At 45.3% G+C, this 19,300-nt stretch overlaps 1 protein-coding gene across 7 annotated transcripts in view; it reads right to left on the bottom strand.

Annotated features, from left to right (window-relative positions):
* Positions 1-248: 248 nt before the first annotated feature.
* TENM3 (teneurin transmembrane protein 3) overlaps positions 249-19,300 on the bottom strand; it is a 589,152-nt gene continuing 570,100 nt past the window's right edge. For all 7 annotated transcript variants that reach the window (XM_087856505.1, XM_087856504.1, XM_045785848.2 and 4 more), the window contains 4 exons: positions 13,460-13,756; positions 8,787-10,398; positions 5,917-6,047; positions 249-3,825 (listed from right to left, as the gene is read on the bottom strand). In XM_087856505.1, coding sequence (XP_087712631.1) covers positions 3,070-3,825; positions 5,917-6,047; positions 8,787-10,398; positions 13,460-13,756 — 2,796 coding nt within the window. In that variant the 3' untranslated portion in view covers positions 249-3,069. The remainder of the gene's footprint in view (positions 3,826-5,916; positions 6,048-8,786; positions 10,399-13,459; positions 13,757-19,300) is intronic.

Here is a 19,300-nt window from a genome sequence, read left to right as displayed (position 1 = left end):
GGTGTATTTAAGGTTTTTTTTTTAAACTACGCCATGGGAAGAGTCCCCTGGCAGAGTATATAATGCTGAACTGGCAGTCGGGCCAGTGCACACAAAAATTAAAAGAAAAGAAAAGAAAAGAAAAGATACTACCAACTGGGTTGCAGATGAATCGGTACCCCCAACAATGCATCTGTTTGCATCCTTTGCTCTAAAACACACGCTGGCTAGCCCAAGATTTAAAAAAAATATATATGTAAACACACACACATTGGGTTGGCTTTTATTGGAATGCCTAGATGCAGTCTATAGTCAAGTTATGGAAAATTCAGGTCACATAGAAAGTTAAGAAGGCAAATGAAAAGAACAATACAAATCAGACAAAATTTACATCTCAAAATATCATGAAAGCATTTTGACTGGCTTTGCCTAAAATACTTTGAATATCAATTTTTTTTGTAAGCTAATTCTTTCCATTATACAGTCCCCCACCCCCCCAACTCTTAGAAAAAGGTCTTTTGTTTACATATTCCCCAAGGTCACTATTTCTTGTAAAAGCATGTCCAGATCACAAGTCTTTTTAGAAAGAAATAGGCTCATTATACCTACTAACGAGACACTAATTGGGTTGATTTGACTTCATCTAAAATAAGCACCAAGAGATACTCCCAATCTGTTATTTATCGGTGCCAGCCTAAAGGACCAGTCCATGTCGAGAAGAGGGTAAGATTATCATTTCACTTCTGCCATGTGGTACAAGCTTTTCACGGTCAATACATCAGAAACATTTCTGAGAATTTAGACTCAGAGCCTATTTCAACCAAAAGTACTTAACAGCATGCTAAACACAGTCCTGCAGAAACGTCATCGAACAGAACTGCAAACACCTAAGTTAACAGTTAAAAAACAAAATGTAAAACAGAGCCATGTTTATGTGGTTTGAAATCTCGTAGTTTTCTAAATCGGGGCTTCGTAATACTTGCCAAAGGATTTCCAGGATAAAAAATATTAATGCTAATCTGTGCTTTCATTCTAATAAAATATCAGCATTCATTAGAAGATTAATTACTTCGGTACGCTCTACCAAATACACAAAGACAGTAATAGCACTGATTCTGTAAACTCAGTAGCTATTTTGAAACTTTCCCAGCCAATCTGTTTAATAAACACGCCTACTGTGCAATTTAGAGTATGTGATACATACAAAGCAGTTAGAAAATTATTTTCAGTACATCACTTGAACCTTTATATTTACGACATGTTCACTTGCTATATTTTATCACCATTATACATAGAGGAAAACAGTGTGTACTATAGCTCAATGAACGGAGAAATATTTTTCTAAAAATATTTTTGTGGCTGAATTTAGTGCTCACGAAAAGAGATTTGCAAGAGCGGCTGGGCCGTCACGGGAGTGCAGATGGCCGCCGTGCCCGGGCCTGCTCGCCCAGTGCGCGAGGGCACGGCTGTCACTTCACCTCCAGCTGGATCGGCCACCCCCGGCTTCCCCGAGAAAGGGCAGAGGCTGCCATTCAAACCAGCTCCCAGGACGGGTGGGTCGTGTGGGCTTACGGGAGCTTTTGTCTCCCTTTTGTGTCCCTCTTGGTGACTGGACGGTCCAAACCCAAGACTAGCAGAGGGACCCTGACCTTCCCCATCCAGCCCTCTCCCCGCTGCTCGGGTTCTGCTATCTTTCGTAGATCTTAAGACACATGTTAACGGTCATGACTACATCAGATCCTTTCCTTCTCACGCACGTTTCCCGGAGCATCTGATGTGGTCTCTTGCCTCCATCATGAAATGGAGCTTCAAGGAATGGTTAACAGTAAAAACCCTGTGGTTAATTCTATCAACTCCCCATGACTTCTAGGGACGAGAGAGGACCTCTCTGGCCCAGTTTTTGTATTTTATTTTTTTCCTATCTTCTGCTACATTCCACCAGCCTGAGTTTTCTACTGTGCCTCTTAGTTGATAATGGTTGAGGACACTGGCCTGATGAAAAAGAGAAGAGAGAGAAAGGAGTTCTCTGATTAGCCACCCACTTAGGATTGCACTGTCCTATCCATCTAGTGATAGAAAGTTGCACATTTTTTTTCAACCTAATACAAAAATATTAACACTTCTGGACATTATAGGCATAAGTCGTTATATCTCTACAATATAATAATTTATACTGTACAGCTATAACAGATAACAAAAGGTGCAATCCTTTTAAAAAAATCACACAGTTCACATGTTTTTATCGTTTTATTTTTAAGTATAAACTTTTTAAACACTTTACATAAATTAACTCCTCTGAGACTAATATTTGATGTACAGTAAATTGTAATTCATATAAAAATCCATAAACAACTTGTCTCACATAATTTACAAAAAAAATCAGGGTTTCCTTTGCTTATCAGTGACAAGGATTCTATTTGCCAGTTTTTTCCCCCCAAGGCAAACCACGTTAGCATTGTAAAATCCGTTATGAAATCCCCGCCGGAGCAGAAGTCACTTGTGCCAATGTCCTTTTACAAAGCAGCACAGGGAAAGCGGTTGGGTTGTCTAGAAACAGTAATTTTGCCCCACATTTTAAAATTAACAGAGATTATATATCACATCCTACGCAGAGAGACTACTTCTTGTAAGCAAAGGTCGACGATTCGGTAATACCTGGAAACACTGTATGCATGTTACCTTACTGAAATACAGTGTCTCCAAGGAACGGATGGCCTCGCGCAAAACGTTGAGGCCTTTTTTCCTTTCTTTCACTTACTTATTTTTCCTTTTAATACTTCCAGTCCAACTGAGTGCAGCGAAATGCATATGTAAACATATTCTTTAAAGCCGATCACCTTTAAGGTCATTCAGAAAAAAAGTTGTTTTTTTTTTTTTGTGGATTTTTTTCTTTTCTTTTTTAACAGCAGTCTCATTCTCCCGGAAGGCTCTTCTGTGTCGGAGAGTCCGATTCGGATTGTGCTACAGAGAAATCCGAGCAACGGTGTGTGGTTGAGGCTCGAGCGCAGCGCAGCGCCTGCCCCCCGGCTGGGTCCGCCTCCCAGCGCGGGGCGGCCGCCGACAATCCGCCCGCGGCAGCCGGCCCGGGGGTTACCTCTTGCCGATCTCGCTTTGTCGGAGGAACTGGATGTTGTTGGCGCTGTCGGCCAGCTCGGGGTACTGCTCCACCGAGAGTACGTAGTACCCGTCGTAGCCCTGCACCTTGCCGGCGCTCAGCAGCTGCCGCTTCTCGCCCTCCGTCCAGAGGCGCGCGCCCTCCTCGCCGTCGCGCACGCGCTGCTGCTCGCGCGCCCAGGCCCGGGCGAGCGCGCGCTGCCGCGCCTGCTCCAGGATGCGCGCCTTCTCCTCGTCCAGCGTCATGCCGTAGCGCACGTGCAGCGCCAGCGCGCCGAACTGCATCTCCACGTCGGCGAACCTGCGAGTCCTGCCGTTGACCACGGTGGTGGACTGCGACACGGTCACGTTGATGCCGTTCTCCAGGGCCTTGCGGCCGCTCGTCAGCCGCAGCGTGCCCAGGTCGCTCTCGGGCGTGGTGGTCTTGATGAAGTAGTGCGTGTCCTTGCCCTCGATGGTGAAGTGCAGGTTCTCCAGGTAGAAGGCGTTGTTGAGCACGGCCGCCACCTTGATGCAGTCCTCGTTGGCGATGTTGAGCACGTTGGTCTGCACGCGGCCCTGGCTCACGGCCAGCATGACGCCCTTGCCGATCAGCGACTTGACCGTGGCGAACCACAGCCACGAGGGCGCGCCGCCGCCCTTGCGCCTGCTCACCTGCACCTCTGCCATCTTCCCCAGGGACAGGAAGGCCTTGGCCTGCCTCGCCACTTGTTGCTGAACTCCGAAAATGGGCTGAGAAGCGAAACAGAAGGGGGGGGGGGGCGGTTTAGACAACATCTGTAGCTCTTGGTTGCCGGGGAGCCAGGCTTCCTGGCAGCACGCCCGGTCCTGACAACCACCAAAAAAAGAGGGGGGTGGGGGGGGGACACTTCTGTGGAGAGCTCCCAGGCGTTTATTAAAACCTTTAGAGATGAAAAGCCTTAAAAAAAAAAAAACAAACGCTCGGTAGAGGAAGGCACTGGAAGGTCCTCTCCTCTCAAGCTGATCCAAATGAGTTTTGAAACGTAAAAAGAGGTGACTCCATCATGTATTAGTTCAAAGCTTTTTCGTTTTTAATGTGGGCAAATATGGCTTTAGCTTTTTCAGTTTCTTGATGCCCCTTTCCCACGCCCATCCCATTTGGGGAACCCCGTTTCTGAGGGTCACTGTGGCTTTCTCCAAGGGAGCCCGGGGAGGAAGCAGCCAACATAGACGAGGGTTTGAAAGGCTGGGGTACTCAGGCCGGACCACCGCGTCCTACATTATATGCTTTGAAATCCCTGTGCTCTAATTTAGGGAAACTCTGTCCTGGCGAACACAGTCTTCACCTGAATTTCGCTAGTGTTACCTGCATTAGTGAAATGTCCAGGGCTGAGTGCACAGTGGGACGGCCAGAGGTGAGTATTTATTACTTGGGAAAACATTTACTTTTGGAGACTTAGGGACGGTGGACCATCTCCGCTGGCAAATGTTTTAAATTGAGGGCATCTGAACTCAGCCATTTCTTCTACTGCCAGATGTTTGGCCAGTGTTTCCCAAGAAAACATCTGTTTCATCTGCAGCAATGAAAGAAACATTTGTTTTTCTGTGCTTGGGGCAGCCTCCAATGTCTTTGCTGGCGATTCCCTAAGCTGTCCTTACCGTGCGCTTTTCTTGACAGAGAACTTGAACCATATTTAGGAGGCTGCCTAGGAAAAAAGTTGGCAAGTCCATTTGTACAGTAAGACTTAAGTGTTCGCAGACATGTTGGAAAGTCAGACACAATTAGGACGTGCCTGTTCAAATGCACTGGGAAACTTCAGTGTGTCTTCTGACACTTCAGTGTAGATGTATTTGCAATTCGAAATGTGAAAATGGCTCCCAGACCTTGGAAACTTGATGGGTTTTGCTTCTTAAAGGTAAAGGTGACATCCTGAAGAAGGAATTGGTTTATATGAAGTATGAAACATATACCAGAAAACAGGTACTGGCACTGAAAATACTGTGTGTGTGTGTGTGTGTGTGTGTGTGTGTGTCTGTGTTTCAGCCGTGACTGCCTTTTCTCTTTGTATTCACTGAAATTATAGGAAATTGCTCAAGGGGGGAAATTAATCTTTCTAAGAAACTCTGCACTCTCTTCTCCTTATCATTATGGGGTAACCCAATTTCTTGATCTTTAATTATTCTGGCTTTAAGCTAGAAATTCTGGTGTTTTGTTGTACATTCCTTTCTGATCTCTGAATGGCGGGAATTAAAAGGCCCATTTTCTGAAATGGCAGCTTTGACTTTGCAATTTTCCATTCTTTTTCTTTTCTTTTAGTTCTCAGAACAATTACAGGCCTCCTGAAATGTTATTTTCAGGAAAATTCTATAAACACCTCGTTGCAGATGGAGCTTTATCAGGGGACATTTTATTTTTATTTTCAATCTGTCCCCATGAAACACTGTTCAGATTTTAAAGAAGTTGAACTTTGCGGCGCTGTTTGTGGGCTGCTAATTTGTAATACGAATCCCCTGCCCTCCCGTTTATTGTATCTTTGCCTTAAGGTCCCAAGTGCTATAAATATGCTTTCACGGGGGTTCTCTGTAGAAACCTGGCGCTCAAAAATGAGCTCGCTCATTTTATTACCTTCTGATAATGTCTTTTTATGTTTTTATTAGCACCACTAAAAACCGATTTAAGCCTGTTTAACAGGCCCCTGGTTTGCTGAACAGAAATGTGATGCTTTTCTACCCTAGAAGAGTCAAAATAATTAAAAACTGGTCCTTGGTCCAGCTTTCACAAGGACAGCTTGATGAAATGGGTAAATATGACACAGATAACCCATCAATCACCTTTTCACAGTTTTGCTTTTGGTTTCTTACCGGTATATCATCCCACTGCTGACTCTTCACAAGTTCGTAAGAAGGCTCGGTTAAATCAAATTTGGGAACAGGGAATCCAGGAATAGCATTGTGCAGATGGAAGCCAAATGTCACCAGCCAGCTGTTAACATCTAGGGGAAGAATGTTCAAAATGAAAGGTGTCAGAGTTACTTTGTGCTTTCATAAATTTAAATTCTTACCTTTAAAACACCCCACCTTCACAAATAATAACCTGAAGAGGAGCACATGATTGCCTTTATTCTCCAATTCTGACCCCACTCTCTATTTTCAGACTGGAAGCTACTAGTGTCAATAACAGAGCTTCGGCAAGGGCTACAGAAAACACAGTCAGATAGCGTCTCACTGAGGCTGGATAAACTGTCCCGCGGGCGAAGCTGCATCCTGAGCTAGTCATGAGTGATAAAAAGCGGGTAATAGCAATGCAACAGCAGCACGGAAGAGCCGGAAGAGCCGCAGTCGAGGAAACACAAAGGGAACTGGTAGTTAGTCAAGACTGGTCTTAAACGGAAGTTGTGTGTTATTAGCTTTCAAAAGCGATCGCCCAAGGATATGCAGCTTCCACAACCCATTTTCTATTAATAAAAACCCTAAATTGAGAGAATTAAAATCAACACTTGATTCTTAATCAGAGATGAATGCTGAAACCTGGCAGAACTGGCCAAGGGCACAGAAGTTCTGATTTCCATCAGCTATGACTTCAAAGGCTCACTGTGCACAGGTGGAGATGAACTTTTTGGGGACAGAACCTGGAAACCTTTAAAATGGTATTTTAAAATATTGCCATGTGACTCCAAAAGCCATTAAGCTCAGAATAAGGCTTTTATTCTATTCTGGAGGTTATAATGTTACAGAACTACTCAGCAGGCTTGCAGTTTTATGAGTACAGTTGGGTGTAGATTATTTTATGTATTAAGCACATTGCTGGAAAATTTGAAATTGCATTTCACCTAATATATTTTATGCTGTTCCATCTCTCTTTTGATGTTTTTCAGAAACTGCTGCTATGGCATTCCCTGCAGTCCACGTTGCTAGGAGAGGATGGATTCAGGAGCTGTGGGGTTTCCCGCCTTTCAGGCAGCCCCTGTCAACACCTCTTAAATGACCAGTGGTAAACTGCTTGTCAGAATGATGGAGAGCCACTTGCTTCCTATTTCCTCCTCTAGGGCACAAACTCTCACCTCATCACCAGGCTGGCAGGTCCTTTGTCCAAGCAACATATGGCCATAGAACTAGTGGTATTCTCCCTCTTATAAAAGGAGGGGTGGTGGTGGTGGTGGTGGTAGAGAGAAATTCCAAGTTCATCACGTAGAATAGAGGGTGATACTTTTTTGGGGTGCGCACGTGTATGTGAGTGTATGTAAGATTACAGGGTATCTTATGTTTTGGAGAAAATTCTCCTGAATGGTAGTGTCGGGGCAAAAGTTCTCCTACTATGAACAATGTCTGTGTAACAGTGAAAAAAAAAAAAAAAGAAAAGAAAAAATCACAGGGTTTTATGTATTGAAAAGCATTGCCAAAATAATGGGACTCAGATGCCAATGTGTATCGAGCAAGCTGAAGGAGGACACCATGAGGGTGTTGCTGAACCAGGATTGTGAACGAAGTGAGTTTCAGCTGGTTCACATGGAGGAGAGCTATGACAAGGTTTTGGCAGTCTGGGAAAGCAGGAAGCAGATGTCAGATGAACAGGGGGCAGCGTTTTGAGAGCTGTACCAAGAGCTGAGAAAACAGGCACCTCAGTGTGCCTCAAATATTGAGCACGGAAAGAGACAGCCTGAAGGAGCATCTAACACAAGCCAAAACAAAAGAGAAAACCCCAAACCAAACCAAAAACAAAACAAAAACAAAAAAGAAAACAGGAAAGAACCTTCTTTCCAGGAAGCATACATGTGGTAGAGAGGTTCATTATGGTGGTGTAATTCAGGAAAGGAAGGCGGGAGCAGAAGTATTCAGAACCCGTGCAGTGGGAGATGAGTGGAGAAGTCAGGAACTAAAGGGAACTAAAGCCGTGTTTCCAAAGACCTTGTTTCTCTCATCCTGGTGGTATTGTGGTGGCAGAAGTGGGACAAGATGTTTCAATTAGATCATGCCTGAAACTTGGAAAGATCTTATTACCCCCTATTGGCAGAAAAATTAGTGTGTCTATTAGTAGTACTGTCGTGCACGAACTGCCCCAAATAGCACGAAGACAGAAGCAGGATCCACTGGCTAAGCAAGTGATGGGAGAAACTGTTGCTTTATTGCCCTGAGGTGATGGTGGTGGAGAGTTAAACATCCCAGGAATGAGATGGTGAATCGCACTTTGCTGTGTTTCACGATTCCTCCATTAGAACTTCATGCATGTATGAAAGAAAAACCCACATTACAAATTTGTAAGGTAGTTAATAATTCAAGCAGAATTGTACATATTTTATACCATCAAGGGAGGCATTATTCCCCCCCCCCCCATTTCATTGTTAAGGGAACAGATTAAAAAACCAACAACTGTGACTTGTCTGTAAAGCCACATGACTTACAGGAGAGGGACTGGGACTGGAACTTCACCTTGGGGACTCCCATGTTCATCCTGTTTTCCACATCCCCATGTCACCTCCCTTCCCTAAGTGACTGGATTCCATGTCATTTCAGAAATCTGTGGCCTTGGGCAGACAGAACAGGAAGTACAAACTATGTGTCTGTTTCCCTTTCTGGTTTCTCTTGATTCCATAGAGAAATAAACACATGTAAAAGGTTAGGCATTTGATTCTGCAGGAGTAAAGTGTAAGGCTAAAGAAAGCAACTTCAGTTCCTGTGTGTATTCATATAAGGAGCAAAGTAATTCAGCACTTGGAAAGGAAAAAAATGCTTACCTGTGATGTAATCTTTCACATCATGGATTTTGCTTGCGGGGTTGTTATTCCTAAACATATAGAGGTTAAAAGGAGCTGGGTCCTTCCCAATTCTTTTCCAGATTTCTATGTCAGGTGTTGTCCATCGTCCTGCTAAAATATCATAATCTCTTTCTCCAAAGTGGATCAGTTTCGTGAGTGGGTCATATAAGCCACCATGAAATCCAATTACCAGTTGAAAGTCAATATTGGAGTCAAAATAGATTTCTCCATATGCAGTATACTGAATCTGTTTTAGCATAAGCCCGTTGCTACTGAAAACAGCCAGTGGCGTCCCTGTGTTATCGGACGCAATGTAGAATTCATCCCCACTGCTGATTTCCATGGCAAAGAGATGTCCTTGGAGATCGTAATAGAGAGAAGTGATTTCTGAACTTGAATGGTTGTAGACATGAGTAATCCTCGTGGGATAAGTTAAGTCGGCATAAAAAAACTGCAGGTGCTGTCCCAGACTGGTTTTGCTGGATACGCGCCTTCCCAGGCCATCGTAACGATAGATCACTGTCCAGCCGCTGCCTTTACTATAAACTCGAGTCAGAAGCCCCTTGGAGCTGTACTCGAAGATCTCTGTGCCTCTCTGACGCAGGAACCCATCTTCATCCAACCGATACTGCACATCCCCGAGGCGGGTGATTCTGTCTCGCAGGTCATAGCGAAGAGGGGTCAGACGGGCACTGTTACTCGGGTTCAGTAAGTGGAGGTTTCCATTCAGGTCATAGTTGTAACGCCACATGATCTTTTCATTTAGATACACTGTTTGGAGCTGCCCGTCGACATCATACTCGTAAGCGTATTTGGTAGTGTTGGCGAAGGGCCCTATTTTAATTTCTCTTTTGGTTACCCGACCCATGTTATCATACTGAATTGTAATCCAGTACATGAGTGACCTGAAGATCTCGTACTGAATTTCCTTGATGCGGCCATGGGCATCGAAGTGCTTTGTATAAGTCATTACAGCCGTGGAAATGATCTGGTTAATATCATAATATATAACTCCAAATTTTCCAAACTGCTCCACTTTGCCAGAAATGTCATCAAACTGATAGAGATCAATGGGCAGTGGCGTTTCATTGATGACACCCTGCATGCTGGTCACTCGAAAGCTGTTGTCGTAGCTGTAGTCAAATCTCGCATTTACCATCCCATCCTCACTAAAGCGGAAAATCTGTCTGTCAATCAGGGGGCCAATCTGCCTGTACCTAATGGTGCAAATAAAACCATCGCTCTGGAGGTTTACCGTTTTGAGGACTCCTGCTGTCTCGTCGTAGGTAAAACTGACTCTCGTGCTATCATACAAAATTTCTGAGAGCCTCGTCTGCCTTCTGTACTTGAACAAGACCCTCCGGCTTGTCCCCAGGAAGGCCGTCTGCAGGAGCAGCCCCTCCTCGTTGTAGTCCGTGATGACAGAGGCGTTGCTCTCGGGGGGGTTGTAAATGTTGCGGTAGTAGCCGATGGACCGGATGGTCTGCATGGTGTGGCGAGCCACGCTGGGCATGGTGATGGCAGACAGCCGGTCCCACATGTCATATTCGAAGATGTACTGCCTCTGGCTGTGAAGCAGGAGGACCATGGACTGCAAAGACAGAGCAGACTGTGGTTCAGTATTTGTGAACGGGGCGGGGCGGGGGGAAGCAAAAGCGGATCCAGTGACCACAAATACACAGAAACATTTTGCTTGAGAAAATGATTTTCATTGTAATTGAGTTATCCTTGACCTTACATGTTGTTAACGATTCCCTGCCTAATTTGCTTGGATGCTTAATTGTGAGGGGTTCTGCAATTAGTGGCTCAAGATTCATAATGCGCCACTTGTCATGATTGTACCATTCTTTTTCTAGGCGACTCACAGCCAAGCAGCAGATTGTCGATGGATTTGGGTAAGTCATAATACAGGCACGAGCAAAGCTGCTTTAAAGACAATATTTCAAGGAGAAAACAGCATATGGGAAAAGCAATCCTATCCATAATTAGCAATTCTTTAGGACGGTGGCTTTTCCCCCTCATTTGATTGAAGAGCCACTCAAATCATGTCGTAATTTCCAGTGCATGTGGGGGAGGAGCAAAGCATTCAAAATATTACTTTATGAAGAAGAGACATAAAATTAGTCAAAAATGGATCAACGTCAACAAACATTGCTAAATCACACGGTGAATGAGAGCCGTAAAGGCCCTTAATTGAAATAGGGATGCAGGTACGGTTTGTGTTTGTTTGTTTGCAAATTCTTACCTGTCACCTGGAATGACAATAAAATCTACATTCTGAAATTTGCTTTAGTGAGTACCAAATCTGATTTGTGTCTCAGCTGCTGTAAGAATGGTTTCTGGGCTACATTCTACTTTGGTGCTAAATAACACAGTGAATAAATATATAAATTAAAATGAGCTCTGCCTATTTTGCAAGTACTTGCAAAAAGACACAAGACAATCATTTATTAGGCCAGCAGGAGCTCAACCCTGAGGCTCAGTAGTGAATGATACGGCTCAACGGTCATACAGAAAATGGGCGATTCCCTCCTTTGCGGAAGCTTCTCCCAAACCCTGTTAGACCAAATGCAATGATGGCAGATGTGGGAGGACGCGCGTGTTAGGAGCCCTCCTGGGACTTACGCTTTGCTTTTGCCAGAGAAACACGTAAGCCCTTGTCCAAGGCTCATTCCCTTTCTCTTTACCGTCCGCCATCTTTGAAAGCAGCCTGCAGGCAGGTTCTGTGGAGTTTCCTCTGTGGGCATATCTAGGGACAGGCTTTGCTGGCTGTGTGGCAGAGGTCTTGAGAATTGTTCCTAACAGTTTGCAGTGTGCCAAGGAAGGCTTGGATTATTGCTGAATTCATGGAATTAGTACTTAGCTGTGTAGTCATTGAAAATCACATCTGAGGGTAGTTGGTAAAATATTACTGCTTCTGCTATGAGTAAGTTTTGGTTTAGCGTGCCTTTCCTAGCAAGGAAATGGAAGTGGTTTGGGTGGATTTTAGGGATTTGGGAGAGATGATGAAAATACTTGCTGGCTTTTCTGATCCCTACTGATACATGAAAGTGACCTCAGTTACTGCTGCTGTCTTTTCCTGTCGGTGGCTCTTATCAATGCCATGCTCCCTGTCTCCTTTTAAACATTTTCCCATGACGTTACGATCACTACTATCGGTTTTTAGGGTCTGGGTATTTCTGTTACATATCTCTGTAATGTACTTAGTTTACACTGGGAAAAGTGTTCCAGGATGAAGTGGGGACCCACTCCCAGTTTCTTCAGGGGGAAGCTGTCTTGGGGTTTGCTAGGTTGGAGAATGAAGTGTTTTCCAGGCATGAGGACTTACTCCCAGGAGGGTATGTGGGCAGGGGGGGCTTACTCTGTGGTCTCTCAACAAATCGCCAGTGGAGTAACTTTCGAGTGTGATGATTAGTGTGGAGGGAAACTGTCATCTAGTGGCTGGTCCCCTGTCTCAAGGGTGAGTCTCTTCGAGGAAGAGATGAGCAGGTTTGTGAGAGAAGAGACTGACAAGCAGGGTAGGCTGGGAGCATTCCAGAGTTGGGAGGCATCCATGGTGAGCCCTGAACCTGACACTCCTTGTCCAGAAGGCTAGTCTGTGTCAAGGCCATCCAGAAGTAGACAGGAGGACTCCCGGGCAGTGGGTTTAGGTGTAGACTGAAGAGTTGTGCAGACCACCTCTGGTGAAGAACAAGACGGTGTGAGGTGAGCACGACAATGGCACGGGCTGGCGTTCCGGGTGACGGGTTAGTCTGGCTAATGCACGTAAGGCTGGAGGCGGTAACCCCTGCGTGTGTGACCTGGGCTGCTGCGAGCCTGGTGCGGGCATGCTCTGAGGTGGGACAGGCACTGGAACTCAGAATGGAACCCTTCCCTGGGGCTAATGTTTTCTCAAGGGCATGTGGAACGTTCCACGAACACGCTCTTTGGTGGGTTCAGTTTTTGCAGAAGGGAATTGCAGGCAGGTGGCCCGTTCTCTGTCCCTCTTCTGTTGCTTTCATCCCTTTGGACCACAGTCACTGTCCCAAACTCTCAGAGTGCGACTGAGCATTTTGCACACGGGTAACTTCAGGTCTTTTCTGGGATCGGGCCTAGAGCTTAAAGATGGGGGAATCCTAAGCGAGGGTGCTTACACCTTTTCTACGCACAAGAAAGGAGAAATGTGGCTTTCTAGAAAATAGCCTCTCATGGTTAATAATGCATACACAGGATCTACATGTTTCTCATGGCCATGTCGAAGCTCTGCCAGCGACGACACAAAACTGACGTCTTCAGCGCTGCTCACGTAAGGCTCTTTCTTACATGACAGAGCTGGCACGGAGATTATTTACAAATGACTTACATGCCCGAGGTCTAATTTGTGAATGTTGTCGACGTAGAAACTTGGCAGGTGGACAGCGTTATTGCTTGTCTGTTTGCGGCATAAATCACTTAAAAGGGTCTCAGGTAGCAGAACTTAACTAAGGAGAAACTACTTGGCTAATGCAGAAATTCATCACCGCTGCACCAATGCGAATTACGTATTGATACTTAGAGTAATAAATGGAGCCCCTGCACATGCCCCCCGTCTCCCTCCCCTGCAGTGCTCTGGGTGATCGCTGAAAACTCCTAATCATCCCTTCCCTCCTCTGACTCGCACCGCGCCGGCATACCTTGTCCAAGTACGTGTAGCTCCATGTTTTACCGTCAGCAAAGACCCGAGACACGATCCTCCCCTGGCCATCATAATCGACTTTCTCGCTAGTCGTTCCCCGTTGGACGCTGGCAATTTGGCCGGTGGACGAATAGGTGACATTGACCGCCATCAGCTTGCTGCTGGGCAGCCAGAGAGTCGGGTGCCCCGACGTGTCGTAGGCGATCCTCAGCAGAAATTTACGGTGGTCATCGTAGATCTTTTCTGTCTTTGTTGTTCGATCAAAGTCAACGGAAAGGAGGTTTCTGCCATTCACCTGTTACAACACAAACAGGATGATAACATAACTCATGCTATTCCAATGCCAGTCCCTCAGTACTCTTCAGGGTCCCCGCTATTGTTTAAACACCATTTATGATGATTGATTCTCTTTGTCAGTAAATTAATTTAGCAACTTCTTGGTTACAAGTGCAAGGCAGGAGATTAACAGCTCCTTTAAAAGGTTTCATTAAGCAGAAAGACAGCCTGGCATTTGTTCAAAACCTTTCCAATTAAATGTTGTAAACTTAAGCAACTGATAAGAAAAACACCAAAATGTATTTGCTTTAAAGTTTGTTTAGAAGATATGAAGGTGGTCAACATGCCATGTCTGTAAATTACTCAAAGACCCTCCCTCCGTAAGACACTGGAAGATAACTGCTTGGTAGATTAATCATGGCTGTATTAAATAAAAGCGGTAAATGTGACTCCGGCCCTTTGAAGAACAGTTAAGTAGAAGTTGGAACCCACATTACTGTAAATTATTAATGAGTCTAAATAGCAGGAGGTTACAAACATGATCATTGCTTTCGGGCCCATGCTGAAATGTCACAAGTTTTTAGAATGCCTTTCCCTTTAATAACATCTGGTTAACTGGCAGGGACCTGAGGCTTCGCTCCCACGTCCACAGGGTCTGACGATGATGCTTCGTGTACAGATCTGGCACCATGTTGCTGTAATCGGGTCTCCGTGTGGCTCTGTGCCAAGGCCAGAATCTCTGACTACATTTGGCTCTTACTGTCTGGCATCCAAGGCACATACAAACCAGCACTCGTTACCGCAATGGCAACGTGGCCGTGGTTCCACTCTACTCTGGAAACAGCCCGCCGCGTACCGAGGACCCCCAAAGCGTGGATTTTCTATAGCAAGACGGTGATAGCCCGGACAACAAATCTGCACTGACTATTGGACTGTTAAACATTAAATGGGAAAATGTGAATTTTCCATGACCACGTCTTAGTTAGAACTTTCAAAATGGACAGCTGCAGCTGGTCCGTTATACCCACAGAAGCACGCACACCACTTCCGCACCAACAGCCACACATACGTGTGTGTGCACATATAACACGCGTGTATATTTCTGTAAACTCTGGGATAAAACTAATCTGCGCGTTCTGTCATTGACGTTAACCAAGCCTCATGAAAAGACACTCTTCAGGCTTAAACTTTTCTAATTAGCCACCCAAGGGGAGTATCGTAATGTCCATGGAAAGGTGTGGAAAGGTAAAGGTATAAACCAAAAAGAAGTCCATAGAGTGAACCAGGTGAGGTAATGTTGGAGGCAAAAAAGGCCCCAGACAGACGAGTCACAGAAAATGAGAAAGGGTAGAGCCCTGGAGGGCAACCCGGAGATCTTAATGTTCTGGTTCTGTCCTTGCAGGTCCAATGGCAGTGGGGAAGGCCCCCGCCGTGCCGCCGCAGAATCTGGTGTGTAAGGCGTGCGTGCGTGTGCCCGTGTGTGTGTGTGGGGGGGGTTCGCTGCGGGGAGGAGCCTGGGACTCAAGGAGCCCCATTTCCATACCTGATAGGGTCTAGAGGCAGCGTGACTGGGCTCTGGCCCCTCTGATGATGCCTGTCCATCTGTGACGTGCTCGCATGAGAGCCTGTAGGCTCTGTCAGTGACCTGACTGAATTCTGCGCCTGGCCAGCTTAAGGCTTTCGGGGCTTCTGGTCTCCCCTGTGGAAATGCCTGCTAGTTAGTCCCTGCCTGATGTGAATTTTGTGAAACTCCACGAGGTTCGGTTTGCAGAATGCTTTGTGGCCCTTGAAAAGAAGCTGCTAGCTAATATTACAGATATCTACTTTAAAGCCTGTAGGAAGATCTGATGTGATATCGAATGAGCTCAATACTCAACTGGCAGAGCCAGTTCTGCTGCTTATCTTTGCACCAAATTTTTGATGTGCTAGGATGAGGTTTTGCACGATTTAAATGGTTTCCTATGCTTCTTGAACGTATTTCTCTGGTTGTGATTTATAAGAAAAAACAAACCCAACAACCTCTGAATGCTTAGGTTTGCCCTCTTTTCTCCTTCCGTAGGCTACTCCGGCCTGCGCCCAGCGCGTCGGACTGCCTGTGTAGCTTCCGGGGACTGCGTGGCCCACAGGACTGCCTGTGTAGCTTCCGTGGACTGCGTGGCCCACAGGACTGCCTGTGTAGCTTCCGGGGACTGCGTGGCCCACAGGACTGCCCCATCTGTGTGCATTTTACTTTGTGTTCATTTTAATTTGTATTTCAATTCTTTATTGCCTTCCTTAACCACCCCTGCTCTCTGCAGTGCTGCCTCTGGTTAGGGCATGAGCAATCTGGACTACGGGCCTGCTCCGACCGTGTGGGTATTAAAGGGAGCCGGGCAAAGAGCAGCCTGGGGCCCCTTCCTCCCACTGCCTGCCCCTGCCACCCCGCTCTTCCTGTGGTTCGTGGATACGGCTACGCAACACCAAAGCATGCAGGCGACAATCCCGTGGTGTCATTCCTGTAGCCACTGTGTGCGCCACCATACCCGTATGCCACCGTATGGAAACATCTGGAAGCATTGGGAGACTGAACATTTGGGTCCAAGGTTCAATTTTTCTTTTTATCCAGACAAACGCTGGGTGCAATGTCTTTCTTGTGTCCTCAGACCGGGCAAGGAGGAAAGAATTAGCATGTGGCTGTGTTTCCTCCCACATTCCTAACACGAGCCAAGGTTTCAACCGTTCTGACTGTTTCCAGACACCAGTCATTGTTATTGAGTATGTAAAATTTCCAAAGATACTAACAGATCTTTTGTTTCCTCTCTTCTTCCCATACACACCCAAACTTTCTCCTTTGGGTATTATCAACAAAATGCAGACGTCAAGGGACATTTCCATTCTAGGACACAGTCCTACTTAACTGTACCTTTATGAAATTATGGCAACGTTTCAACCCTTTCCCCCTTTTGACAATCATAAAGGACCAGCCTTGTTCCATGTCCCAGTGGCCTTTTAATAAATAGTTTCAATATAAAAAATATCAATCTAAATTGAATAGTTCATCTAAGATGAAAAACCTTAGATCAGATCATTACTGTACCTCCAGCTATATAAAAATGAATCCAAATGTTATATTCGGAGAAGAGAGCACCATGAAGTCCTTTGTGATATATAGCATTTCTTTTAAGTAAGCATGGAAAACCCCCATTTTCAAAGATCATGTCCAGCATGACTGTGAAGAAATCACAGCGTCCCTTTGATATGGGGGGTAGCGATCATCTTCCCTCTAGAATGCTTGAAAAACTAAGGCGTAAAGATGTTAAACAATGTCTTTATGTTTAAAGACATAAAGCATCATCAGATTATATTCACGTATCCGGAATGTTACGGAGGGAAGTGAGAAAGGGCTGGCTCGTTACCCAGTACGCTCAGTGACAACGTCACGACTCCCCTGTGTCCCTGCTGGAACATGGGTTGGCTGCAGACTGTTTTGTGTGTCTCCGCATGTCAGCCAGCGCTAACGGCATTGTACCATCCCACTCCAGGCTGCGCCGCTCCCTTTGAGGGAGAATAGCCCATCACACAAACGTGACCCGCAGAATAAAATTCCAGTACGCCATCGTATTCATGTGTGCCTTTAAACACACTTTTGGCTTTCAAATTTTGAGATTTTCTTTTTTAAGATATTCACTAATTTTTTTTTTCTTTAAGCATCTGAATTCTGGGCAAGTGTAGAAGATACATCTTTCTTCTTAGAATGCCATAGCAGTTTTTTTGTGACTGATGAAAGGCTGGTTCCAAAGTCCAGCACTGACAAAAAACGAGGAATATTTACCAAACATAAGAGAAAAACAAGCAATTTTTATGCCTGTGTCTTTCTCTCTCTCTGTCTTTTTTTTTTTTTTAACTTAGCCACAAACAAGCGAGCTCTGGAAATGTCTAATCTTTATTTTGCAATGTTTTCCCACATCTCTCGCAATTTTATTTGCTTGTGATTTCTGGCTGTATTTCCCTTTCCCATTAAAGCATTTCAGAGAAAATGCCTTCCATGTTGCTAGTTCCTTGTTAATTTTCCTTTTCTACTCTTTGCTTTAAAAACCTTTTTAAACTACAGGACCTGGCATTCTATCTTTTACCGCCGCGCCACCTGTTTAGAGTTAGGTTCGTATAGCAGGCAAACATGTGCAAGGGTGTGCTGTTCCTAGAGCTTCTTGCTTGGATCGAGATGCGGTGAGATAATCCCGATTACAAGGCTGGCTTTTCCTCATTCATTCACTGAATAAATATTTGAGTGCCCACTCTGTGTCTGGCACCTCACTGAACTTAGGCAAACACCTTAAAAATGAAAAGAAGTTTCTGCTAGGAAATAACGAAAGGTGAGAGGGAATGTTCTCTGTCTCAGGAAAGGGTGGGGTGCAGAGGAGTAGCCCCCTAAGCTGATCCCGTGCGCCTCGCGGGCCTTCGCTCCTTCCCCCTTCACTTCTCTTCCCTGTTTTGGCAGACTCCGGTCCAGTCCTGCAACCAGGTTTTCGTATCCTCACTCTCTCCCTAGAATTTCTCCCGTAGAACCACAGAGGAATGAAATTAGCAGTCAGAGCTGGCACATCCAATCTTATCTTGAAAGTAAGAAACCCTCCCTTGTGATCTTGGCATTGTCTCTACGAGAGCAATCACACACATCGGCTGGAAATCTCCTCCCAGTGGGGCTGAACAGGCCACTTTAAACCGCGCATTCTCTGAAACAACTTGCCGCGGCACTGCAGTCCCGCTATTTAGAAGAAACGAACACCCATGCCTCTGTGCTCTCGTCTTTTCTTCCCCCAAAGTGAGGTCTCTGCTTGTTTTGAACCAGGCTGAGAACCAGAGATGCAAGATAGGATTTCCTCTTTTCCTCTACTCTTCCTGATTCCTTTTTATGCCTAGAAAAGCCATGTTACAAAGAAACAGAGGACACGCTAGACACAGCCTGTCTCGAAGAGGAGAAGGCAGCATATTATGCATTTGGTTTCTGGGCAAAGCGCATCCCATACTCTTCCCTTGTTTTCCTAACTAGGGCGCTAAAGGGCCCTTTCCTGTCTACCCGCGGTGTGGGTATAAATGCCTAACGTATGCCCGTGTGGTAGAGATCCTCCGGGTTGGGATTAGGGAACATGTAATCATGCCTTGTCTTTGTAAGGTACTTTCACATGGTCTCATTTGATTCTGTAACAATTGTGTGACATGGAGGCAGGGCAGATAAATTGTATTTATTCATTATCTGTATCCAATGCCTCTCTCTACGTTGTCTATGCGAGGAACTGTGTGTCTATGACCTAGACAATGTCTATATTATAATGTCGTAATGTATATATTATCTACATCATATTATATTACTTATATCCTATATGGATTACCATGATACGTAAGGAAAACGAGGTTTCAGCGATGTTAAGATTTTCCCATAAGGTTTATTATTAGCAAAAAGCGGAGACTGCTCTAGAACGCATGTTTTTGGGATTCTAGGCACTGCTGTCTTCTCTGCTGTGAGGAGCGAGGAGCACAAATTGAGCAGCATCTTTGTACCTTTTGGTGAAGGAAGTCCTGTGTC

The sequence above is a fragment of the Ursus americanus genome, chromosome 27, assembly GCF_024610735.1.
Source record: "Ursus americanus isolate L20-20 chromosome 27, mUrsAme1.1.p, whole genome shotgun sequence".
Taxonomy (NCBI): Eukaryota; Metazoa; Chordata; class Mammalia; order Carnivora; family Ursidae; genus Ursus; species Ursus americanus.
This window is presented reverse-complemented; position numbering and strand designations above follow the sequence as displayed.